The sequence below is a fragment of the Triturus cristatus genome, chromosome 8, assembly GCF_964204655.1.
Source record: "Triturus cristatus chromosome 8, aTriCri1.1, whole genome shotgun sequence".
NCBI classification, from domain to species: domain Eukaryota; kingdom Metazoa; phylum Chordata; class Amphibia; order Caudata; family Salamandridae; genus Triturus; species Triturus cristatus.
In genome coordinates, this window is record NC_140591.1 from 867,556,422 (window position 1) to 867,583,240 (window position 26,819).

Below are 26,819 nucleotides of genomic sequence, written 5' to 3' on the forward strand. Positions count from 1 at the left end.
TGATAAAGTGATCTTCAGTCAGCATGATCTTATCAGAAAATAGCTAAAACCAAACCACAATGCTAGCGGTAGCCCTCTAGAGCAGCACCAGATTTAAAAATAACTCAATGTAATCATTGGTGATATAATCCATTCACCATAAGTGTGCAATTTTGGTTGACACCCGCCAGCACAATGCCGTTCCAGTAACTGGAATATACATGTACAAAAACAACACCAAATGCACCACTTAAACAATGTAATTCAAACAAGTCCAAATCCTTAAGGTATTTTTCTTTTTCAAAAAGGTCTTCTTTATTATGCAGTGAATATTGCAATTAAAAATTTTTTTTCAACACAGCCAAAGCAGCCGACGCGTTTCGTCCACCTCTGGACTTCTTCAGGGCTGCAACAAATTTATACAAAAGCGCATTGTAAGTGTTCAACATAAGGACTGGGCACAAACACATATAACATAACAATAAAAGATATTCTGGACATGTGTAAACGCATATTTGATACAAAAGAATACGAAACAAGTTCAAATGCAATTGTATCATGTCAACTTTAACAATTAAAAAGCAACATGTGATATTGCCAGGAGCGAACGTATGTTCATAAAATCACAGTTGCTAAATGTAACAATATTAATGTGACAAATTGAATGATGACTGAGCCAATCAGTGTATAAGCAGAATATTTGAACACTCCTCTCAAAATGTCACAAAAACGGCCTTAAAAGGCTACTTCTATCAATAGGGAAAGAAAAATAAATGAAAGGTAATGGGTGGTGTACCACCAAATAATGAAAAGTGGCAAAGTAAATATAAACCGTAAGAAACAGTAATAGGTAAGAAGTATCACCTAGTATGGACAATATTAGTGAGTCCAAGTCTAGGTCTAACTGAAATGGGGGGAGAAAAACATATAGAGACATAGTGACTAAAGGGGAGAAGAAGGAGTATACACACCAAGGAAACTTGTGAGGGATTAGCACCGTCTTCGGGTTCTAAGTTTCTTGTTCCAGCTCCCTCACTATTTCAGTTGTCAGAATTAATGGAGATAGAGGTCAATATTTCTAAAAAGAAAAAGGCGACATGTAGGGTCCACTGGTATGTCAACGACCTTAAATGAAGGAGGGATCAAGTCTAGGTTCATAAAAAATATTGATTTACTCACTTATTGTCGAATAAGAAACTGTTTAATCGGAATGAAGAAGTTGTCTGTTGATTGGCCCAAATGAGGCTTGACAAAGTAGTGGTGGTCAGTATCAATATTCATCCAATTGTGAAGGCAGCTATAACATGGTCAGAGATACCTGTAGTGAAGGACACATATAAATAAAAGTATCCCATCAATAATCAAACATCAGAAGTCAACTGATGGTCCTTAATGAGGAAGTAGACAGGGTGAGGTGACCTCTTACTTTAAGGCGATCGCATACCTTTTATCCAAAAGTTAACAACAGGTCAGATTTATTAGAAGTGCTATAGCGATCAAAACAGCGATTGCATACCTTTTATCCAAAAGGTAACAACAGGTCAGATTTGTTAGAAGTGTAATAGTGATCAAAACAGCGAGTGCAGCAACCCATAACTATCTAAGTTATGGATACAACCAAGGTGATATCTAAATAGAGAAAACCATCTATAAGCTAACAAGGTAGGCATCCCTGTGTAGTTAAGTCACGAAAACGAAAGCCACACAGCATCTAATGCAAAGACTGGAACGTGTGCTAGCACTTACCCGATTCCGTATCTCGGAGAAAAAGTCAAATACACCGTTCCTGTCAGGTGGCAACAGGACCTGTGATGGGAAAGTCCTGTTTAAATAGTATGCATAACAGGTTGAATTAATTCCACCTGGTTTCAGAGCGCGGGAACTTCCAACGCAGAGCGAAGGACCCATTGAGACGGATAAGCTAAATAGCCGCCATCATTGAATGGTGAAAGAACCCTTATGATAGTCGGGTGAATCAGAGAAGTAGTGAATAAACTGACCCCTCACTAAGTCAGTCTTAATACAAACTGTCATTTGTTTGGGGGAAGTCCCAATTAAGGTATCTAAAATTGCCAATAGAGTAAGTACAGATGTCGGTATATCGTCATAGCAAGAATAGAGTGTCGAAAAGATAAGCTAAATAGCCGCCATCATTGAGTGGTGAAAAAACCCTTTTGATAGTCGGGTGAATCAGAGAAGTAGTGAATAAAATGACCCCTCACTGAGTCAGTCTTGATACAATCTGTCATTTGATGGGGGGAAGTCCCAATTAAGGTTTCTAAAATTGCCAATAGAGTAAGTACAGATGTCGGTATATCGTCATAGCAAGAATAGAGTGTCGAAAGGGGTCGCCATCTTGGAAAAGGTAATGTGCATCAATGTGGCGTTCGAAAGGATTAAAGATGTGCCTGATGGATATTAAATGACAATGATCAGACAAGAGATTAATCGTGCCAGGTGAGAATGGTCCCACCTGGAATCCTGATCTCTAAACCACAGGCATTTCGAGCATCAAGCGAAAAAACACCCCAAAGAGGGGAGCGAATGGCTGCCATCTTTGGAAGGTGTAGTAAACCATTTGTGGTGGTCAGGCGGAACCACGAAAAGAGGGAGTAATATCTTCCCACGTGAGATAATTATCAAACTATATAGTAGAAGTAAACTAAGTGTCACCTTAAACCTGAGTTAAGAGGGTTCGGATATTGATATAAGGTCTCAGATGGAAGGGGATGCCAGGAGGGTCGCCAACTTAGAAGGGTAGTGAACCATTTGCGGTGGTTAGGCGGAACCACGACAAAAGGGAGTAATATCTTCCCTCGTTAAAGTAACATTAGAGCTGTGTCACAGAAGTCAAAATAAATATCACCTTGAAGTTTCTAAACCAAAAATAAGTAAGTTCGGATAACGATATAAGATCTCAGACGGAACAGGATGCTAGGAGAGTCGCCATCTTAGGAGGGTAGTGCGACTCTATATGACAGTCAAATGAATTAAAAATATGAGTGGTAGGTATTAAACCAACGTGGATCCAGCAAGCCCTAACTATCAGATACTAGATGGTCAAGGTTCAAATGCTGTGTGAAGCGACCATGTGAGTGATAGCAGGGGAGAACAGTTGATGGAACGGCGGATAGTAGGGGGAGGGTAAGCCTTAAAAAAAGAAAAAGAAAAAGGATGGGCAGCTCATCCCATGTTACAAAATGGGCCCCAGTCATATAACATGTTGAAAGGAGTACTCATCAAGAACATAATACAGATCAAGTCATAAACGGAAATACAATTGTGAAAATCACAGATAATCATTCTCATATTGCATGTAAGGGGACAGGAGATAGTCATAACGCAATGATACCCTTACACTTATCCTTAAGTTCTGATCCAGATAGTGTGAAGTATGGCCACCAGAAGGTAGAGCTTGAGTGATATCCTGATAGATTTAAAGAAAATAGTGCATTTCTGATTCACTATTGTGACCCATTTCCACACAGCGGAGTCTACGTATCCAACTAGCTTCATTCCTTCTTAAAGCCTGTTCCCTGTTTCCTCCTCTCGGTGAAACCGGTATATGGTCTATTCCAAAAAACCATAATTCATTGGACTTATGTTGTTCTTCCTGAAAATGTGATGTCAAAGGGTAGCTAGGGTCCCCATTGTTTACTGCCCTAAGGTGTTCTTGTATCCGATTAAACAGTTTCTTATTCGACAATAAGTGAGTAAATCAATATTTTTTATGAACCTAGACTTGATCCCTCCTTCATTTAAGGTCGTTGACATACCAGTGGACCCTACATGTCGCCTTTTTCTTTTTAGAAATATTGACCTCTATCTCCATTAATTCTGACAACTGAAATAGTGAGGGAGCTGGAACAAGAAACTTAGAACCCGAAGACGGTGCTAATCCCTCACAAGTTTCCTTGGTGTGTATACTCCTTCTTCTCCCCTTTAGTCACTATGTCTCTATATGTTTTTCTCCCCCCATTTCAGTTAGACCTAGACTTGGACTCACTAATATTGTCCATACTAGGTGATACTTCTTACCTATTACTGTTTCTTACGGTTTATATTCACTTTGCCACTTTTCATTATTTGGTGGTACACCACCCATTACCTTTCATTTATTTTTCTTTCCCTACTGATAGAAGTAGCCTTTTAAGGCCGTTTTTGTGACATTTTGAGAGGAGTGTTCAAATATTCTGCTTATACACTGATTGGCTCAGTCATCATTCAATTTGTCACATTAATATTGTTACATTTAGCAACTGTGATTTTATGAACATACGTTCGCTCCTGGCAATATCACATGTTGCCTTTTAATTGTTAAAGTTGACATGATACAATTGCATTTGAACTTGTTTCGTATTCTTTTGTATCAAATATGCGTTTACACATGTCCAGAATATCTTTTATTGTTATGTTATATGTGTTTGTGCCCAGTCCTTATGTTGAACACTTACAATGCGCTTTTGTATACATTTGTTGCAGCCCTGAAGAAGTCCAGAGGTGGACGAAACGCGTCGGCTGCTTTGGCTGTGTTGAAAAAAATTTTTTAATTGCAATATTCACTGCATAATAAAGAAGACCTTTTTGAAAAAGAAAAATACCTTAAGGATTTGGACTTGTTTGAATTACATTGTTTAAGTGGTGCATTTGGTGTTGTTTTTGTACTTATCAGAAAATAGCTGTTTTAAAGTCCTTTTAAAAATGCAAAGGCTTAATTTAGGTGTGACAAATAGAGCCAGATAGCCAATCTCAGCACAGGCTTGTTTCACATTAACAAACCATGGGATATCTAGAGCAGATTGCAGCCTGAGGCAATCCTTTATAACTAACGTATTTAATGAGGTTTCCTCCTTTCATCATATGGAATGCCACAATAAAAGGGGGATACTCTAATTCTATCCTCAGTGTAAGGAATGCCCAATTTGGCATGGCAATTAGAATCAGCGCAACCGCATGAAACCACCAGAACTTTTTCAAGAAAGTATTTTCCACTTGTTGCAAGATCTTTACTTTGATCATTCCCCAAATGCCTGTCCCATATTTGCCACACATGTATTGGTATATATGAATTCCGAGAGGCAGGGCCCCTGTTCCCGACTGTATACCCGCGGACTTGTTTGTGTATGATAAAGAACATTGGGTAACTTACATAAAAATACTTGCCAATGCCATAGCTAGCGGTGCTCCCATTCCCGACACATGGTCAGGCGCTGAAATCTTACCCATATATAAAAAGAGTGATTGTTCACTACCATGCAACTATAGGCTAATCAGCCTTATAGATTTCATTCAGAAGATTGTTGCCAGGTTAGTTCTAGGTAGAATTCAGGCCTGGAGAAGAGACAGATATCCTGACACTACTCCAGGCGGGGTTTCGACCACAAACTAGTACCTTAGATCAGGTCTTTAGGTTTGTGCTCATCTAGTGGCGGGTAGTTATTATTGGAGGGGGCTCAATCTATGCGGCTTTTATTGACCTTAAACCACATTTGATTTAGTCCCTCGAACCAAAATGTGGAGTGCTTTTGTGGATATGGGGATGCCACCGGAACTCTTGGCCATTTTAGTAAAACTGCAGGATTCAAGTTATGCACATGTCCGCTGGGGAAAGCAGGGGAATGTCACAGATAGGTTCCCTGTTTCTAAAGGGGTTTGTCATGGGTGTGTTCTAACCCCAACCCTGTTTTCTTTATTCATTAACGGGGTTGTTCAGTATTTTTCCACCCACCCTACAGATGCTCCAGCATTAGCTGGTATGAAGATACCCTTGCTCATGTTCGCGGACGACACCTTGATAATAACAAAGACTCGACAGGGTTTGCAGGCCACTTTGTCCCGCTTCAAGGTGTTTTGCCACGACCAGCTAGTGGTAAATGTGGAGAAAACAAAGTTTATGGTGCTCCAGAAACATAAAGCCATAAAAGGGAGAGTGTATATGAACAATGTCCCCTTGGAACTGATGTTTTTACTTACCTGGGGATAACATTAGGTAGGAAACTAAATTGTAAGCTCCAGACCGATATGCTGGCCCTCAAACATGCACAATTAGCTGGTGTATTGATAAAAGAGCAGAGGCTTTCACAGACTAAGCCCATCGCCCTGTCCTAAAGAGCTATAACTCTAAAATCTTTACCTCAATACTATATGGTGTTGAACATTGGGGCTTCGAGGACCTAATATCCTTGGTACTAGCCCAAAACAAATTTGTTAGAGCTCTAATAGGCCTCCTGCAATCCACACCACTTATGCCCCTTTACCTAGATTTGGGTTGCTATAGCATAGAGGACTTAGCACGCTGTAGACCTATAGCATTCTGGAGAAGGCTTTGGACTACTCCTGAGCTTTCTCTGCATGCTAAAGCACTCTTTGAAGTATGGGGGTTAGGCCGCTTACTTAAGATCTCCTGGCTAAACAACATAAAAACCACCTTGATTAACATGGGGATGAGCATCTTGTGGGAGGACCCAGTTGTCAACCCATTTCCATCTAAAAAGGACTTTAAGGCAGCATACTGGAACATGGTTAAAACCAAGCGTTTTTCATTTATTACGAGGCCCATCTTGGCAAGGGAATTTTTGGAGTTCAAACACGAGACTAAGTTCGAAACCTATCGGGACCTCATTACTAGACCAAATGATAGGAAAATGTATCACCAGTTTAGGGTGGGTTCACTTCCGATAAAAGCATTACCTAGCAGATGGCACCCGCTAACGGATGACAAATGTATTTCATGTCCAGCCCAAACCGAGACATTAGCACACATTTTGTTTGTATGCCCAGCCTATAAGTCACCTAGGATCAAATGGCTCAAACCTATTTGTATGAATCTGGGCACAAGATTAGCTACGGAGGCTTTAAAGGTTTTAAGGACAAACACCCAAGATTCCATTGTGGTCGCTATGGCAAAATTCCTGAGCTGGATGTGGGTCATCTGAGCCAACAAGATGATGTTACATTAATTCTGCCATTCTTTTTCACGAGGACTTAGATATTATGGTCTGGTGTTGTAGACTCAATATTTGTTTAGGTTTTGGTAATTGGTTATTTAGGAAATGATCCCCGTTGCCCCTTGTCGACATTTGGGCCCAGTATTACGGGCAGATGATAGGAAGCATTTGTTTTGCCACCCACTTCGCGCTTTTAAGTATTTGTACATTTTTATTAAACTATTTTTATCATGTTTTAACACTATGAGTTTATAACATTGTAAACCTATCATAACGATGCTTTTAATATTACATGTATATATAACTGTGGTTTTTATACAAGTCTAGATGACTGTAGGAAATATTAGAGATCCATTGTATTATGAATCTTCCAAGTCATTTTTAATTGTTGATGTATTTTGTCTTTTATGATTGTGATAATCGAAATAAAGACTATATTGATTGATTGATTGATTGATTGATTGATTGATTGATTGATGGTATAGATCACAGATAGCTATTTTAAGGGTTATGTTCCCAGGTTTTTTACAAAAGCTAGGTAAGCCATTAATAGATTTATCGAAAAAGGGCTATCTTATTTGTTAGCATTGGTTTCCAAATATATTTCATTAGAAATAGGATTACTAAATAGGAGATAGATGTGTTTTCTGAAATCTTGAAATTATTAATAAGATGAGGGGGTTTTTTAGCCAGTTTGAAACCTCAAACCATGGTAAAGATTTACTCTCATTTACCTTAAGGTCTAACTCGTTCATAAAAAAATAAAATCTGAATAGTTGGAGCCCTCTCCCTGTTCTAGCTACTATGATGGCATCATCTGCGTAAAATCAAATGGGTAGCGGACATGCCCCAATACAGGGAGTATTCTTTGCTCTCATCTTTAAAACTTTCTCGACCCTATTGATGTAAAGGGAGAATAAAAAAAGGGCCAGGAAACATCCTTTTCCTACAACCCTATGAATCAGAAAAGTGTCAGTGAATTCTCCATCTTTACCAAAGCAGACACAAGCAAAGACCCACTTCTAGACTTGTCTTATAAAAGATATAATGCCCTGCTCACCTCCCATCTTACTCATAATGAACCATAGTTTCGAATGAGTAACACAGTTAAAGACTGCTGACTGATCCATGAATGACATACAATGTCACTTATGTTCTCTATTGATGCACCTGCCATACAATGCTGCTTTGTCAAACAACATGGGTGACTCGTAGTTATGTGTAAGAGCCATGGCCTACTCCCTTTAGTGACCAGTGGAATCAAAATAACGAAGTGTTCATAGACAAATTACCCGACATGAGTGGAGACAAAAAATAGACAGTCAGAAGAAAGTAATGGAGAAAAAACTGAAACTAAACAAAAAGCTGGATTAGAGAAAAAGTCAATGCATTAAAATGTAGCAGTATAAATCAAAGTAAAATATGTATATCATTTGGAGAGAATGGCAAACTTCGCATGCACGCCACTGGATGGATAGTCATCACCATAATGTATATTCGACTAGTAATAGGGTGACCTTTTACAAAAAGGTGTGTAGTCTCACTGGAATTAAACAACAGACTTTAGGTCAAAAAAACTAGCCACAGGGCACGTGCTTATATACCGATAGTCACCTTGTTGTTTTCAATAATAAGAGAATACGTTTGTAAAAGTTCAGATTGCTGTCATTTCTACGAGAATGGCAGCTTCTCCTTCATGTCCTTGTGCAATGTCAAATCTTGGGGATAGGCTCGAACGATTCCACGACATAACATTACACAACGTCAAGAACTAATCTCTTGTAAGAAGTGTGAAGGGGCTTGATTATTGATTTACTAAGTTTATTTGCGACCATTAAAGCACATGCCTTGTAAGCAGTTATTCAAGACCCATCATCTGCTTTAGAGTAGCACCCAAGCTTCTCAAATTGAGACCAGTCTATGGCATATGGCATTAGCATGCCGTTTACATTTCCTTGTTAGTCTCTGGTGCATAAAACCCTTCAATTAAGTTTCCAAGCGCACCACTACTTTTGTAATGATTGCTGTGCACGTGTTCTCTACGCAGAGATGGCGTGGAGGTCTATTACGCAGTGACGTTTGATGGGGACGCGGAGGCCATTAGTAATGCAACTTTGGATCTGATCAACCTTCAGTCCAATAAGGTGGAAGACAACTTCTTCACTGAAAGCGAGGACACACCTACGGTCATGTACACGGTCAGTGATTTCAGGAATTACATTGCGGAAGCCCTGCACCGGGAGATGACGTCAACAAATTATACACTGGATATGGATCCAAACACTCTGCAGCTCATCAACGGTTGGTATACATCAAACACATATTTTGCCTGCATGCAAAAATGTTTTACTGCACTTCATAATAAACAGCTGAAAAGTGGTTCATATATAAGTGTCTATTGAAACACTGCAAATGGTCACAAATGTTGGTAGGTCGCTGCTCTGTATTTTATTATCTGCTCGTAATAGTGCTCTATCCCTAAGAAGTCTGTACTGGCTTCCCATCAACTCACAAATACACTTCAAGGTGCTATCCTTCACCTGCACTCCTATCAATGTATCCGATGCAACCAAAAGATGCCCATTTTACTGGCTTCACCACCCATTATTGCCCCCTCCCCACACTCAATCAGGTGCTCTAGCTTTCTCTGCTTTGGGGACGTCTTAGTAAAGCACTCCCTGAAAACACTCTATTACCAACTTGACATAATACAACTACAAATTGGGGTATAGCTATCCATGGTGCATCATGTGAAGTGGCACAGGGGCAGAGGGTCCAGCTTGACTCTATTTATGAGTGTTTTGTATTACCAGCTACATGGTTGGGACAATTTTCAATGCTTGCCTTGTGCCACTGAATGCATAATGGCACAAATTAAATTGTATCCACTTCTTTTTGTCATACAGAGTAAATATGGATCAGATGCACACTAACCTTCGTCATTGTATTATTTATGTTTATCCCAAAGCACGGGCCCACCATAATTTCTACCTACTCTGCACGTTATCTATTATTGGTTTGTATGTGAGTATTCATGCGACATATGCATAGCGTAAACTTAGCCAAATGGCAGCAGTCTGCAAATGATTGAAGAAGAGGCTGTGTTCTGGGATCAGAAATGGGCTGTTACTACATTGTTATGCAGTGTTCTTTAAAATGGTGCATCTTCACCTCTTTCCTAAATTGGAACAGAGTTTGAGCAGTCGTGACAGACACAGGGCTGTTGTTCTAGATCCTCGGTGCATAGATTGAGAAGGCCTGTTGAGTTATTTTATCTGTCTGATCATATCCTTGCTGCAGATATGCTGAGGTACACCAGATGTTATGAGGCTGTCAGTGAGGTAGGCAGGGTGCTGGTCTTGATAGCTTTGTAAATGAAGCAGATTGTTTTCAATCTAGTGTGGGCTGGTAATGGGAGCCGGTGGACTCTATCAGAATAGGGGTGAAGTTATTATATTTCTTCAGGTCACAGGAGAGATTTGCAGAGGTATGTTGGATAACACACAATGGGGAGGGGAGGGCAGCGTGAAGTCTGGGAGGCCGTGAAGCAGGGTGCTGCTACTATTCGGATCTGAGGGCTCGAAGCTGTAGCAGATTTCCAGGAGAAATTGTCTCACTTTTTTTTAGTGGGAGAGAGATGGTACCAGGCCATTTGTTTCTTGGCAATATATTCCTTAAGGAGTGGTTTATGCCCATTGGGAATTCAAGTGATTTGGCATTGGGTGAAAATTAGGTTTCATACCACTGAGACGAATTGTTCCTTTTTGTTTTTAGTAAATAGCAGGAGTTCCGTATTGGTGGTGTTGAGCTTCAAGTAGCTGCCGGGCATCTGTGTCTTGATATGGTGAAGGCAGTGTAGTAGTTTTTAATGTCAGGATTCATGTGAAATCCTTCTCAGATCTCACATCCAGGCAAGAAGACAAAAACCAAGGCAGACAAAAATGTGAGCTAGTAGGTGTAGGTCAGCAGTGGTGATATTGATGGAGTGATTGCTGAAGTTGGTGGCTTCCAGAGGCTTCATTGATTTTGGGAGGCCAGGTACACCACATTAGGTGGAAAAGGCTGCATACTTTTCAAAGCACAATAGTCACCAGTACTATTTCGACAAACAATTCGATTGTGACACCTGCCATGGATTTGCATCCTCTTCTTTGTTAGGATTGACAAAAACGCCTAAAAGGCAGACAGCGTTCACTCCTTTCCTGGCAACTGAGCACTTTTGTGGGATTTACACTGTCTCTCCTAATTTGCCCCAGTTATTCCTTTTATAGCACTTTTGATGATTTGGCCTTTTATTTGGGTTCCTACTATAGTTCTTTCTCTGACTGAGCTTGCCATTAACATGCCTTCCTTTTTGAAACACTGATCAAGTCTCTTCTGAAGTCCATATCCTCTGGCATGTACCTTCTAGGGATCTGCTCTTAAAAACTTCCAGAATGGTGAGTGTACAAGCATATTTATAACAGTAGCAAATTCTGTTATGACCTAATGTGAAGATTCCAGTGTTTCTCCTTTTCCTTCCCCTTCGTCGTCTGTTCCTTCCTAAGTCTGGTGTGTGAAGAGGATCTGTCTGCCTGCATTCCTCATATAGGTGGTCATGACATTGGATGTCTGGTGGGGAGGAGACTTTCAAGTAAAGTTGTGCATCGTTTGTATAGTGGAGAATTATGATGCTGTTATTAGGTGAGGGGCTCCATGCAGATTTTGAAGAGATTGGGTAAGATGGAATCTTCAGGAATCCCTTGGGTAATAAGGATCTTCCAGTTTCTGGAGTTGCCCAGGCTAATGAACGGATGTCAATTGCAGAGGTAGGAGGATAAACAGTGAACGATGTTGCCATTAAATCACACTTCAGACATCAGGGTGTAGCTGATGGTGGGCTGTTCAACATTTTGAAATGCGACTAGGAAGTCCAGCAATATCAGGAGGGCGAAGTTCTCTTCATCTGTTATCAGACGGGCCTCATCTTTGATTTTGTAGGTTAGCTATCTCTTTACAGCAGCATTATCTATGGTAAGATTGACAGCCAGTCAGGAGATGGTTGGCATTAATGTGATCTTGGAGGTCAACATAAACTGCTTTTTCAATGAGCTTGCTGTTAAAGGAAAGGTGAGTAATGGGCCAGAAGTTTGAGAGGTCTCTTCAAGGGTGGGAGGAGTTGGCCTGCCTCAAGAGCTTCTAGGAAAGTTCTTGAATATTGGAGGTGTTTGCAATTTTGGGAAGGGGTATGAGAGCTTCTTGGGAGTGAGGTTCGAGGAAGAAAGAGGTTAAAACATCGTCTTCTTAGGAGGTGGCTTTGAGGGAGTTGAGTATGTCAGCTAGATATACAAGACATAGGGCTTTGAAGAATGATTATTGTTGGATGGTACGCGAAGGGGAAAGGCCTAACAGGTGAAGCAGGGTTGTCAACGTGCTGTCGGATCTTTAATATTTATTCACTGGAGACAAGGTTGAAGGCTTTACACTTGTCTGTGGAGTGTGGTATAGAAGAGTCAGGACATGGGCTGGATTGTCTTGAAGAGTGTTTTGCTACTTTTAAGAGCATCATTGATGATGCTTGTCTAGTCCTTGGTTTTGGCTGACGTGAAAAGTTGTCTGCATATTGTGCGGCGGGATGTCACTAGTGTTAGGTTGTTGGGAGTTTTACTTTTCTTCCATTTTCTTTCCTGTCTGTGGATGAAGCGTTTGTTGTTGGCTAGATCTTTGGAGTACCAGGGCAATAAAGCTTTTGGCTTGCACTTGTGTGTTATAGTTGAAGCATGGGTGTTCGCATTATTTCTCAGAAAAGTTATGAATTGTTTAGAAGAGTTTTGATGTCAGACAAAGCATTGGTAAGATAAGGGATGAGTTTGAGATTTTTGTTGTCAATGGAAAAATCTTTGAATAATCAGAAGGTTTGTTGTCTCTTTTATAGCAACCTTGGTGTTTTGGTTGGATAATGATTAAGGAGCCAGGGATGGGAATGTTGTTGGTATTGTCCAGGGGTATCGATTTGCATTAGATGGTTTGTGATGTCGAGATGGCAAGGATGTGATCTTTGGAGTTAGTTTGTTGGGTGACATGCTGTACCATCTTGTGTGTGTCAATGAGATTGAAAAGGGTGTCTCTTGTTTTTTACAAACTTGCCTTGTCTGGGAGTTTGAAGTAACCTAGGAAGATGGTGTGGGTGTCATGGATGGGTGAGGTTAGAAGGTTCAAACATTCATCAATAAATTCCTTATTTAGTCTGGAATGTTGAAGATGAGATAGAAAGTGGCAGACTAAGTTGTGGAGAGTGGAAAGTGGCATGTGAGGAGCTGGATGGAGTTGAGTGTAGTTTACTTGCCTAAAGTGCAGGACCAGGAAGACTTATGGATGAGGGGGAGGCCTTCTGTTTATGTTCGTGGTCTGCTCACTGAATGCTGTAGCCTGTAGGAAGAAGAAGGTCTAGGATGCACTGGAAAAGAGGGCTGAGCCATGTTTCTGTGATGAAGAGTATATCAAGCTTCAGATAGGTGATGAAGCCTAGGAGGTGTCAAGTGTGGATTCATGCAGAGCATGCATTAATGACCATAAGCTGGAATATGTGTTTGATATTTTTAAGGTGTGTGGTAGTTAGTACAGTGTGCATGCATTTGAGTCTATGTGTTGTAAAGATCTGTGGTCGTGTTTGAGTGGTCTAGGCCAGGTTGTGAATGTAGATGATTGGAAGTGTTGACACATGATGAGCTCTTAGCTTGTAGTTGTTCACCCTACGGGGCAGTAGGTCTGGTCCATGGCCCTTCCTGGCCCTAATAAGACCAAACAGCTAACTCCTTTGTCTGTGTCTGACATTTGCTGGGGACATCCTGGTGGTAAACCACCCTGAGGAGCTGAATAAAGTAGGGAGTATGCTATGGAAATGCAATGATATTTATTACTGAAGAGGTGGATGATGGGATATGCTGTGATGTCATTTCTTTTAGAGGTGGATGCTGGGAAATGAGCTCCATTTTTCTGGCGTCTTGTATTAAAGAGGGTCCAGGTGGCGAACTAGAGATGTCAATTCCTGAAGAAGCAGGTGCTGGGAAATGCAATAAAGTTGTTTCTTGTAGAAATGTATGCTTGGAAATGTATACTTTCATGCTTTCTGTTATTCATAATTGACCATGATTATATTATTTAGTTACATATAATAATACTACTGCTTAGAATAGTTTCGAAACTGCATTGGGGTAGGAATTGTTTGAGAATTATTATTATATGAAACCAAAAGGAATAGTCCAGGTCCTCCAAGCCTCCTTTTTCTTCAAGTGTCTTCCTTCATGACTTGAAGTGTGTGAATATATTCGTGCATTCCTTAAAGCATCTAAATATTAAGTCTTAACAGTTTTGAGAATACGTTTTCAAATATTTTCAATACCCTGATCTTGCATCAGGGCGTAATCCCGTTAGCTCATGCTGTTGGATTAAAGAGGGGAAACTGGAACTGCAAGTGAATAGGGAGCAATGAATCCATGAAACATCTCCATAATGGAGTGGTCATTTTAAACTCCATGACTAGACCATAAAAAAAAGGAATTAACACCCAGAAAACCTCACCTTTTTGATGCCGTACCACTGCTTGAGTGTCTAGTATCCATGTTATTCTCAATTTCTTGACCCAGTATCTTTAATTTATTTGACCAATAAGAAGCTGAACATGCTTCAGACCGCTACCTAAGACTGAGATTAATTTATCATCCTCTGACTGTAAGATAGAGGTGAACAAATAAGCTATTGAGCTTACTTCAACTTGTCCATCTAACATTGTCCCTCACTGTGTATTTTTAACAGAAGGACAAATCAGGGACTGAGCTTACTTCAACTAGTCTAGTCCCATTACCCTGTCCATGCTGCTTTTATAGGCTCAGATTCATTCAAGATTTTCGTCGATTAGAAATCTGCAATTTTATTGCTTTTATAGTGACATGATATACAATGAAACGACCAAAGCATCCAGTACAATTACCAGTTTTGTTGCCATACATATCCTCATTAACCATTCTCATTCCCAACCCCAGTGTATAACTCATTCTAAACAGAGGTCTGGAGAGGTGATGGGCCACTCTAGACTACACATCTATCTGACTTGCACTGTCATCCCTGAGACTGACTACTTCTCTTTTGAATAAACAGCTGTGTGCCTAATCCCAACTTCTCTAGTATTGCTTCAGGACTTTATTGCCCTTGATCTGCAATACTAACTTCTTGGAACAAAATCCTGGCCCTGGCTCTCTACCTTCAAATTAAGGCCAACACAATTGAGTTCATGGGTGACTTCGATTTGATAGGTGATAGGTCAGATTCAAAACACTAAAAAGCCTAAGAACATACAAGCACTCGCTTTCCAACACACAATGGTCAGACACACCCAACAAAATGCCTGCCCTGCTAAACAGATTACTAAGGCACCAAATAAATTAAAGATCTTTAACATTTGCCACAACTTCCTGACCAACCACAGTACTCTGAAGAGTGGCACATGTTCATCACATGTTCATCACAACACCACTCAGAAGGCTAACTTGAGTTCATTGAGTTCTTTGAATCAAAAATCTTCAAAATGTGCAAGACCTTCACCAACACAATAAGCTCCGCTCCACACCTTCTCATCCCACCCCCTTCACTGCTTCCTGTACTTACGTCCTTAAGACCTCTAGAGGCTGACTGTCAAAATAAGAGCATCCAACTCACAGATATATGCTCCATGGCATGCCCTAAACAACTTTCAAGTGCTTTTTATCTGGGAATTACAAACATGATAAATGCCTCCCCTCCATAAAGATCTCTCTAAACCATATTAGTATCATGGCAAATCTGCCAAATGCAGAGTTTAACACCCTGGCTAATTACAGGCCTAAATCTAGCCTCTCATACTATTCACCACTATGTGTTTAGACCCACAAAGGCACTAAAGCTGCCATAGCCAACAAAGTGGAGGAACACCTCCCGTTAATGATTGATAACAAGGAAACAGCCATCATAATCCTTGACTTATCCAGAACTACGACAGTGTTGACCAAACAATTTTGCTGGAAGGCTTGGAAACTTGGCAAAAATAGTGGGCCCATTGTTTAACTAGAGATAAATAAACTGAAGCCAAAAACAAATGCTTTACAATGACCGAGGAGACTACCAATCACCCGAAATTACATATTATGGCTACGATGCTAGATGTACAAATCATTTATTAAGAATGCAAAAATACTCAATTACTCTCTAAGAATCTCGAAAACAGAATGCCCTTCTGGGCAACTACAGATGATCATCTGAGAATTCTGCAACTCAGAGAGAATTGCTGCCAGAACTTTACATTCTCAATCCCGTGACACCTCAGCCAATAAATTTGTTTTTAAAACACTGCTGCTCTAATGGTGCCTAATAAACAAGAATGCCTAACAACCAGCCTACCCAGACCAGAACAAATAGGAGAAATGGCACAGGCAGACATTAGCCTCTGATCTCCTTTAAATAACGCTTGAATTTTGAATTAAAAAAAATAGTTAAGGCATATGGGCCAGATGGCTTCTTGTCAGACCCTTGCCCTGCACAAGCCTTCATGGAGATACTTGTGGCCACATGCGCTACCTCCACGGCAAGAACCACCCTAAATAACATGCTTCAGAAACCACTCCTTCCAACCTTAAGATCTCCACTCATCAAGAAAAAGAACTCCGGACCATCAGATCCAGCCAACCAATACACAATAGCTATGAGAATAGATTCAATGACCTACATTTAGTTACAACTATGACTTCATAGAAGAGAAAAAATACCCTTCAGTCACCAACATACGAAGGAATTATCCAAGATATTCATGTATAAACCCACTCTAATCTCTGTGGATTAGCCTGGACATATGAGGCAGGAGACGAGTCGCTAATATACGATTTAAGATTTTATAATCCATATTCAACATTGATAATAGATGATAAGATTGCACATCATAAGGAGGCCTTCCAGCAGTGGCATCACCAGTGCCTTAGTAGTTGTTGGCAGGAGGCTACTAGTTTCCCGAGCAGTGTCATAGAGTTTCACAAGTTTGGGGGGCAGCTCCCCCACATATGCAGCATAGAATTCTACTGGGAATCTGTTGGTTCCCGGTACCCTACCTTTCGTCATGGCCTTGATTACTGTCCGGACCTCCTGAAGGGTTACCGGGCACCCCAACACATCGGCAGTCTCTCCATCAAGACGTGGTAGTTCTAAGGGGTCCAGAATCTCTGTCAGGGTCCTTGGTAATGATGTAGGGGAGCATACAGAGCCATGTAATAGTTCTTAAATCTATGGTTGATATCCCTTTGCCCGTACTGTCTGTCCTTATTTTCTGAGTCTATTACAAGTATCAGGGAGCGCCTGGGCAATGGGCTGGCAAACACAGCTCCTGCTTTGTCCCGCTCTGCATGCGCCCGGGTCATTTATTCGCGATAATGGAAGTAGCAGAGTTTCTCTGTGCCCTCTGCAAGCAACTCCCTTGTTTCTATTATCTGGTGCTGCAGGTCTGGTCGCCCATGGCGTGCCTTTTTCAAATCCTGCGCCCCAGCCTCCTAGGCCTCCACCTCAATTATAAGGGTACGTCGGACTTCCACTACTTCAGAGATGCATCTACCCTGGCTGACTGCCTTAAAGACATCCCATTTAGTCAGGATAGAGGCCCTTGTATGGGCATTACCTGCAAAATAATCATGCATAGCGTTTCCTATTGTCTGCCAGAATACCGGTTCCTCCAAGGTCTCTACTTTCAGACGCCAGTCAGGAATTACCGGTCTCTTTCTGTGGCAATCCAGTGTGAGCGTGATCAGATGAAGGCCACTATAACCAAGTCACGCCCCTCCAGCCTGCCCGATATCAGGACATACCTAACATTGGGGTCAATGAGTTCACCTGTTTTTTGCAACGGGACCCCAGGGCAGACCCAGGTTAAGACACCCTGGGCAAATGCAGAATATGTAGTTGCGAATAATTGCCCCTTCCACCTCTTGCGCAACTCATCTCTCTCAGGGCCAGTCGGGTGCGTTTCTTGGAGCAGGGCAACATGCGCTCCTCGCCGTTTCAGATAAGCATGTATTTTATATCTCTTGGACATATTATTGGGGCCTCTGACGTTCCAGCTGATGAATGTGTTTGTTAAAGGGATGCCGTAGCAGTACAAAAAGACAGTGTCGCAGGTCAGGCCTCTTCTGGTGGTCACCAGGCTTGGCGACAGTGGTTATCCACGACCTGCCAAGGAGATGTGCATCAGAGGCAAGGAAAGCACAATAAAACAGCCCCAAAAACTTAACAGTGACAACCCAACTCCCAAGCTCCAGGACTAGAAGTGAAGCCACCCCAATCCAAACTGGCCAACAAATCAGCGGATTTCATATATATCTCACTCTCACAATCGGATACAAGTGGGGGGTGCCTTCAATCCGATGCCTCCCAGCTTCACTCTACACCATTCAAATATGACACAGCAAGGTTTTGCAACAAGCCTATCTTACCCCCCCTAAATGGCAGCTATCAATGTAGGGCCCTCACCTAACGCATGGTAACAAAGTTTTCCCGATGGAGTAGGCACACCTCACCAAGTTTGTTGTCTTTGAATCAGTTCATCTGCAGGATCTTGGTGTGACATGTAGGAGCAAGGTGTTGATTGTGTGGAAAGAGAGCAAGCCATGGTCTGTATCTGAGGCCCCTTGGTCCCCCTCGCCCCGTTCCGATGCAGGGTTAAATCCAAATACACTCATGACCGCTACTGCTTCGACTGCTTTTTGGCACTCCTGCAATGCCTGGGCCTGGGACGGGACCACTGCAGCTCTGTGCTACACTTTCTTCCTCGGCGGTCCATGATGTCTAGGTGCTTTCTCCATATCGTTATTCGTGCTCTTCTGGGTCAGGTGACCTAGCCAATTCAACACCTGAGTTGGTGCTGTAAAAAAAGTGCATTGTGCCCTCATAAGTGACTCAGAGTTGTGCTGGAAACAGCCTTGTGTGGCTAATGCCCCTCTTTGGGAGCCGCTTCTTAGCCTCGGTGAAGGATGCCTGGTGTCACAGCATCTCCCTCATGAAGTCATGAAATAGCAACACTTTCAGAGGTAGTGACGCTCTCTGCCAAATATCTGTGGTCATCTCGCAGCAGGCTGTGGTCCATCTCTAATCTGTCAAATCTAAGTTCGAGCACTTCCCAGGATGCGCCAATAGCTTGTGAGTTAGTGTCCAACATTGCACATATGTGTTCAGCTTGTGAAGAGTGTCCTGGTATGGCCTCTACAATAGACGCAGGAGGGTGTAACTCCTGGGATAGGAATGGCTACCTAGTATCTTTATCATTTGAGTATTTGGGCATTGGCACTCCAATTATCTAGCCTACGTCGCAGCCAGCCCTCAACCACACAGTGATTTAGGGCCCCAGGGGGAAAGACCTCATGAGTTTGTCCATGCTGGTATTCACCTTCCCTGGCACTGTTGTGCTATCAATATCCAAGGCTACTCTGTACAATGATGTGTGCCTGGCTTGGACCCTGGTCTGGGAATCCTGGGGGGGGGGGGGGTACTCCAAACCCCAGGTAGTCTTTTAGCGAGCCAATTGCAGGCGCATACACATCCACTGCACAAGCTCTGGCAGATGATGGGCAGAAAATTAGGGGCATATTGCTACTGTCTTTTCCCTCTGTGTTTTAGCTGGGAGGTTGAGCCAACCTTGAGGGTGAGATTCAGTTGTGGCATTTAGCAGTGGGGCACCACCCCAACCGCGTTCAGCACTTTCAGTCAGGCACACCAGCTACAGTGTGAAAACAATGGCAGACAAATGCGGACACAGTAACGGCACTTCCCAGCTATGTTCCCTTTGTAATTATATCCACAGTATGTCCAAATCAGTGTGCACATGCAACTTCTGCACCTGCCATCGTTGGGTGCCAACTGCTGGGCAGAGAAAGAACTAAAGCAAAGTTGGTGTGGTGCACTACTCCGAAGAAGTGATCTCAATAAATCATGTAGGCTTGTTTTATTGTATCAATAAAGTCTTTATTTTCAAAGTCAACCGACAGTAAAAAGTTCCAACCAACGCGTTTTGTTTATTTGAAAATGAGTGGTGTGTGATCGTTGGGGGGAGATAGTCCTCAGATCCCCAAAGGTAGTCTCATGAACGAGGAGCGAGCTTCATCTGGTGTGCTCGTGACGTACGTTGCAAGGAAAGGTTTGGAATAAGCAAACTAAGGCGATAGTGAAGGCCTCCCTGATAAGGGCCAGCACTGGGTGGTTCTGGGGTGCAGGATGTTTCTGTCAGTCCTGCTCGAAACATAGCTGTAATGTGTCCAGCAGCTCCACAGTAAGCCAGGCTCCCACCACCAGCCCTCTTCTCACCAGGCCCGGCCTTGCGTATTTTCTGCCGCCAAGCTCCGGTGCCAACTGCCAGGTCACTTTTTCTCCCCTGGGACGGTGGGAGCATCTGGTCGCTGGCTCAGTAGCTTATTTTTCTTTACATTATTTGGGCTCGTGGTACAGCTGCCGAGCACGAGCGGCATGGAAGGCTTCGACCCCGCACCAGGCTCTCGGTATGCACCTGTGATCCCCGGGACAGCCGCTAATTCTGGGGCCTGAACGCCACTGCTCTGAAGGGACCTCACTCTCCAAGCACCCTCCTGTTCCCCGACGATCTATTTATTGTCCCTGCCACACCCACTTTCCCCGATCATGGGGAGGAGGCTAGCCACCTGCAGCAGCTAGGGGTGGGGGGGATCAGGTCCCGTGATTGCCACTGCAGTCACCCAGCTCCAGTACCAGAGTACTCCTGCAGCCCACGCTTGCTCTTGGAGCTTGCCGCCGGTTGCTCTCTTACTCTCCCTCCCCGTCTGTTCACTTCCGCCCTCACCAGATATAATTTGGCGACGGGCTCCCACTGATGTCATGCCCTTGCAGTTCCGGTGTGCACGGCTAGTGATGGAGCTATTCAGCACCTCCCGCCCGCAAGCTGTCTGGACCCTCATCGAGCCGTCAGATGCCGAGACCAGGGGACAGAGCCATCTATATCCCAGTTGCCCTTCTTGGGGAGAGACCGGCCAGGGTGTCTCAGGATGCTTTTGGATGGTGGTGCTCGCACGGACACACTGCAGTTGCATGTCTACTTCCATTGGCATCAGGCCATGCCCCCACAGCTAAGGTACAACCTTAACGTACTTCTGCTTCCCTTCCTAAATTTTCTACCATTGCAACTTTTTAGGCTCAATCTCCTACTATTGTTGCATCAGGTCTAGCTTTCTCTCAATAACCCAGTTCACAATAGTTCCTCTCACTACTATCTCTGGAGTACTTTGAGATTCAGTCATCTCACTACTTCTGTTCAACTTCTACTTCATCATGGTGCTGGATCGCATCTTGCTGGTCAATATAACCCACTACAGCCATGCAAATGGCATTCAGATTATCTGGTGAACACAAAGTAGTTAGACCATTCAGGACTTTCTGAGGCCAGTGATGAATGAATACTGCTTAACCACCTTAACCTTAACTTTATTGAAACTGAGATCTTAATCTACAGACAAAGGAAGAACTACAAAACTCCATTGATATGGCCCTATATACCCTTCCCTCAGAAGTGACATTAGATGAAATAAGGAATCTGCTCATGATCATGGTCTTCGAACTCTACCTGACCCTCAAGTGACTAAACTCACAAGGATCACCTTTTACACTGTGCCAACCCCTTAATACATCTTCCCTAAGCTAGGTTTCCCTCAAAATCTGCATGCCATTATTACCCTTGTACTGTCTTGATTAAAGTTGACAAATGGTGTTTAGGAAGTATCTGCAATGGAGCTCTAAACCTTTTCTCATGGGAACATGTCACATCAGTGCTACAAGACGCTCCACTTTCTAGTAACTGTTGATTACCCACAGAGCCATCCAAGGCATAGGCCAATTGATTCACTCAAGCAAAGTTTCAAAGACACAAGAAAAAACATCTCATTCCGAAGCATCACCTTCTCTCCACGAAAAAACACATTGTAATAAATGCCTCCTTCATACATGTTGCAAAAATATGTTATTCCCCCCACAAAACAAACTCTTTTTTTATTTGAAAAACAAATGTTTATTGGTTTATGTAGGCACACCATATTGAACTGACACAAAACCTCGATTGTGGTAGACATTGGAGGAATGCAGTAGTAACAATTGGCATCATCCCAGCATATGCATAGCATTAACATTGGTCACATAACTCTTGTTCACAGCAGGTCTACTACCAGCACTCCGTACCATGTCCCCCATATTTTTGCATGCTTGACCGCACATCCCCGTGCCTCACAGAGTGGCTTCTCCTGTTGGGCACACCAGTCAACCCCGCGAATCCACTGTGCCAGAGTCAGGGGCCTGGAGTTCTTCCAGCAGGCAGCAAAGTCATGTTTGGCCACTAGCAGTGCTGTCCCTCCAGCACCCTCAAGTACCCCCAATAGTATTTACAGTGGGGAGAGGTCTATGTCGAGGTTTAGGACATCAGAGAGATCGGACACCACCCTGTTCCAGTAGCATGTGATCACTGGACAGGACCACACCACATGAAAGAAATCAGCCAGAGTGCTGGAGCATTGGAAACATGACGGGCTGGCTGGGATGTGATCCAGCTCAGTATAGCCTGTTCAGGGAGAGATAAGTATTGGCTAGGAAATATGTTTGCACTAGATGTAATCATGAGGATACTGTAAGTACCTTGGGGGTCATCAAGGCATCCAGCAAGTCTGAGTCTTCCAATGGGCCAAGCCATTCCTTCCAACGCGATTTGAGTGCTGTCATTGTGTCTGGGGTGTTAATAATTACTGTTCTGCAAATTTGGGAGATTCCACTCACACCCAATGGCCCCATATTGACCTTTGCCTCCATCGGACTGAGCTCTGGTATTGAGGTGTCAAAGGAGATGTGCACTCGCAGTGCATGCTGTAATTGCAGGTTTTTTGTGAAATTGTGTGCCGGACAAGGAGTACATCTGTTGGAGCTCCTGAAAGGAAGACATGTGGGCTCTCCTCCAGACATCTCCCCGCAATGTGATGCCAATGGCATCCCGATGGCTGAACCAAGGATGCCACCTCTTTTTAGTAGATATCATGCCACGGGGTCTGATGCGTCAGTTTGAACCACCACCCAGTTAGTCATTTGGCCGCTCTCCATCTGAGAAATATCAAGCGAGTCACTTCACAGATCGAGATGGATATTGTACCAGCATGTCATAACTCGGGGAAAGCCCAGGATGTGAAGTTCCAACTTAAATGCTAGGTTAGACCAGCCACCAGTGAGCTAGTCACTAATAATCAAAGGTTGGGATGCTAAGCGGTACAGGTAATGGTTGGACATGCCAAGCCCACCGTCATAGGGTGCACGTTGACAAGTTCCAAACGCCAAATGAGCAATGGAATTATATCAAATGAAAGACCTTGCCACAGAGTCCATCTCTCTGAACCAGTAACTAGAAATTAGATGCGGGACGTTCTGAAGCAGGTAAAGAAAATGTGGTAAGACCATCATCTTGTATAGGGCTATCATTCCTTTGACGTTCAGCTGGAGCATTTTTTAAGGTCCTTCTTTACTTTACGGGTGAGGGGTGTGATGTTAAGGAACCATGTCATTGCTGGGTCTAGGGCGACTTGGAGTCGAAAGTTAAGATGACGTATAGGGATGGACACCTGCTAGTCCACACAGTCTTGTGAGAGAGCCAAGGACACCAACACAGATTTCCTAGGATTAACCCATAATTCTGATGCATCCACAAAAAGACTCGATCCGGAGGCATCAGGGCCGCTTACTGCCGGATTAGCCAGGTACAGGAGGGCGTCATCTGCGTATAGCGCTATACGATCCTTGTGTCCTGGGGATCGTTCCCACCCCTACACCTGAGTGTCACAATGGATAAGTCTTGCAAGGGGTTCAATGGCCAGTGCAAAGAGGAGGGGGTACAAGGGACAACCCCGACAGGTTCCACGCCACATAGGGAACTCATCGGCTACTGCTACATTGAGCTGAACTCTGGCCATCAAATTTGAATAAGGGATTTGTATGAGGCCGACGAACTGGGGTGCATATCCTGCTTTCTGCAGCACAGCTGCCAGGTATCCCCAGCCCACTGTATCGAAATCCTGTTTCAAAGTTGATCAATAACAGTGCCAAGGGAGGAGAGAGGAGATGGCGATGTGCCACTGCCAGGTGGAGGCGTCTCAAACAATGCCTTGTACACCTTGCAGGCAGAAAACAGCATTGGTCTGGGTGAATTAGGGGCTATAGGACCCTTCATAAACAGGATGCGAGAGCAGTGGCAAAAAATGTAACTTCACAATTTATAAGAGATATGGAGTGGTAATCCATGCATGAGGAAGATGGAAGAGGCGTTTTGGGTATAACAACAATTGTGGCTTGGTCAATCGCTCTGTATAAGGAGCCCGCTTTTGCTGCCTCATTGTAAAGATGCAAGAGGTGAGGGACAAGGAGATCACAAAATTTGACATGAAATTCTTTGGGGTATCCTTCCGGTTTTGTGGTTTTCCCAGGTGGCATCGAGGTAATGGTCTCAGTTACCTTCTCAGCTGTGAGAGGCTCCTCCAGATCCAAACGCTCGGTGGTTGACAGACCAGGCAGCAGCACCTTGTGGAGAAGGGTGTGAGAAGTTGGCCTGATGTATGATGTCACTAGTTATAGTGTACACCTTATATCAGTCCAAATACCCTTATGGTGATTGGTTGTAAAGTCAACCTTATAGACCAGCTATCCTAGTGGTAGCATGGACAAGAGCAGTCTTAGGCTAAACTCTGAATGGCATGTGAAGCCAGCTGTGATACCATATATAATCCCTTGAATACCAAATGAAAGGACACCACAACAGATATATATATAAAATAAAGTGTTTTTATTCTAAGCAAACCCTCAGCACTCTTTATGAGTTTAGAGGTAAGTACAACACAGTCTTATTAATGCATACAGTAAGTCACACAGGTAAGTAATACAGTTAGGCCCTAGGGGCCACGCAAACCATATACTAAGTAAGTGGTATAAGAACCACTGTCACGGAAATAGAATAGGCCTAGGCCTAGGGAATCGCTGGGGCTACACTACACTAGCGTTAGTTAGGAAGTGGGAGGCCCACGGGGTTCGTGTGCAGAGTGGAAACACTCACGCGTAATGCGTAAAAGTCAATAGCAATGTTACAGTTTAGAAATAGATAGATTTAGGACACTTCCGGAGTAGCTAGGAAGTTGAGACTTGAAAACTAGACACTAGGATAGTCACTATCCTGATGAGCACCGGAGTACCCAAGTTACCTAGCCCACAGGCTGCGGGTGCATAGGGGTGAAGATGCGTCGTTTTCGTCGTCGACTCCTATGGATGCCTGAAGAAAGATGCTGACAGGCAGTCAGGAGAGAGTGTCCGGTGGATCCCAAGCCTGGGATCAAGAAGAGAAGAAACCTGCAAGCAGAGGGGACAGAGTCAAGGTCACTAGCCAGTGACCACGTGGAACCAGGAAGGAACCAGGCGATGTCGTGAAGAGTTGCAGGTGAAGGTGAAGCTTGTCGCTGCAGCCAGGAGGACCAGGAAGCGTCGAGGACGACCAGGACCAGGAGGCGAGCTGTCCCACGAAGGCTCTTGCTGTCGGCGGCGTCGAAGTTGGACCAGGACTCACCAAGCCTTGGCAAGCGGAACCCACGAAGAACAAGGGACTTGCTTCTGGTGCAGACCAGGAAGGTCTGGGGTGCTTCTTCTTTGCAGAGAAGCGGGAGCCAGTCTGGAGGAGCCAAACCAGCGCAGAAGATTTCAGGGAGCGTCGTCACAGAGGCCACTAGCCAGCGGGCAAGCAACCGGACAGACGCGGCAAGCAGGAAAATGCTGAAGGGCCCCACGCAGGACTCGTGGAGTGTGGGGGGCTGGTCTTCGGTGCAGATGGTGCTTGGGGTTGGGGCTTCTCAATCCCCGGTGCACAACTTCGAGGGTACCTCAGAAGCTGCGCTGTAAGTTACTAGCCACTTTTCCCAGGTAGCCGGTCCCACGTCGCTCGTCGCCTCCACGGATCTCAGCTCTGCTGCAGATGTGGATGAGGGTCGGAGAAGTCTGGAAATCAAGGCTCTGGTCGGGCTCTGCAGTCGGTTCCTCGTCGAACGTTTCACAAAGCAAAGGGTAGTCACTTGATGGTGCCTGTTTGCACAGGGTAGCCACTCCTTGGCTACAAGGGAGATTCTTCAGTCTTCTTCTTTCGTCGAATGTCGAAGGTCCAGAGTTTCTGTTCAGTTTTGCAGGTTCAGGATAATCTAAAGTCTTGAGGCCCAACTCCCACTCTTATACTAATCTGGGGGGCTGGGATACCTGCTAGGTCACGCCTTATGGGTGGGACCTGGGAGGGGGTGGTTACACCCACTTCCCTTTGTCCAGTTTCGCGCCAGAGCTGGGGCTGGAGTGCCCCAGCGCCGGTTTGAACTGGACTATGCAAGGAACACCTTGTGTGCCCCAGGCATGTCTCATTCCTTTCAGCCCACCCTGCCCCAATACACTAAAGGCTGTCTGGGGAGGTGCTAGCACCTCCCCAAGCAGGAAACCTATTGTCCAGGCCTCCCTGGCTGGGATCACTCCCAGCAGCAGGAGGTCAGACTTGTGTCTGTGGCAGCAGCATCCATTTTGTGATGCTGAGGCTTTGGTTAGAGATAAACAGCAAAGTAGGATTTTAACATGTCTCTCCCTCTAGAAGGGAGGGATAATATCCTCATCACCAGAAATGGTATGGGGGTATTATTCCAAAGTGTTAGACACCTTACACGACATGTTTTGATAAAGCCAAACCATAGTTACCATAACCGTCTAAGATTATAAGGCACTTTAAGAGTATATGGTAGGCTATATCATAGAACAGCTATAAGGACTTGGTTCCGAAAGCTGCAGACA

General features: G+C 43.7%; 1 protein-coding gene across 1 annotated transcript in view; it reads left to right on the forward strand.

Moving 5' to 3' along the window:
* Positions 1 to 26,819, forward strand: part of IMPG2 (interphotoreceptor matrix proteoglycan 2) — a 771,041-nt gene that overhangs the window by 502,570 nt on the left and 241,652 nt on the right. Inside the window, exon 13 of the mRNA XM_085622398.1 lies at positions 8,974 to 9,227. Within this exon, the coding sequence (XP_085478524.1) occupies positions 8,974 to 9,227 (254 nt within the window). The remainder of the gene's footprint in view (positions 1 to 8,973; positions 9,228 to 26,819) is intronic.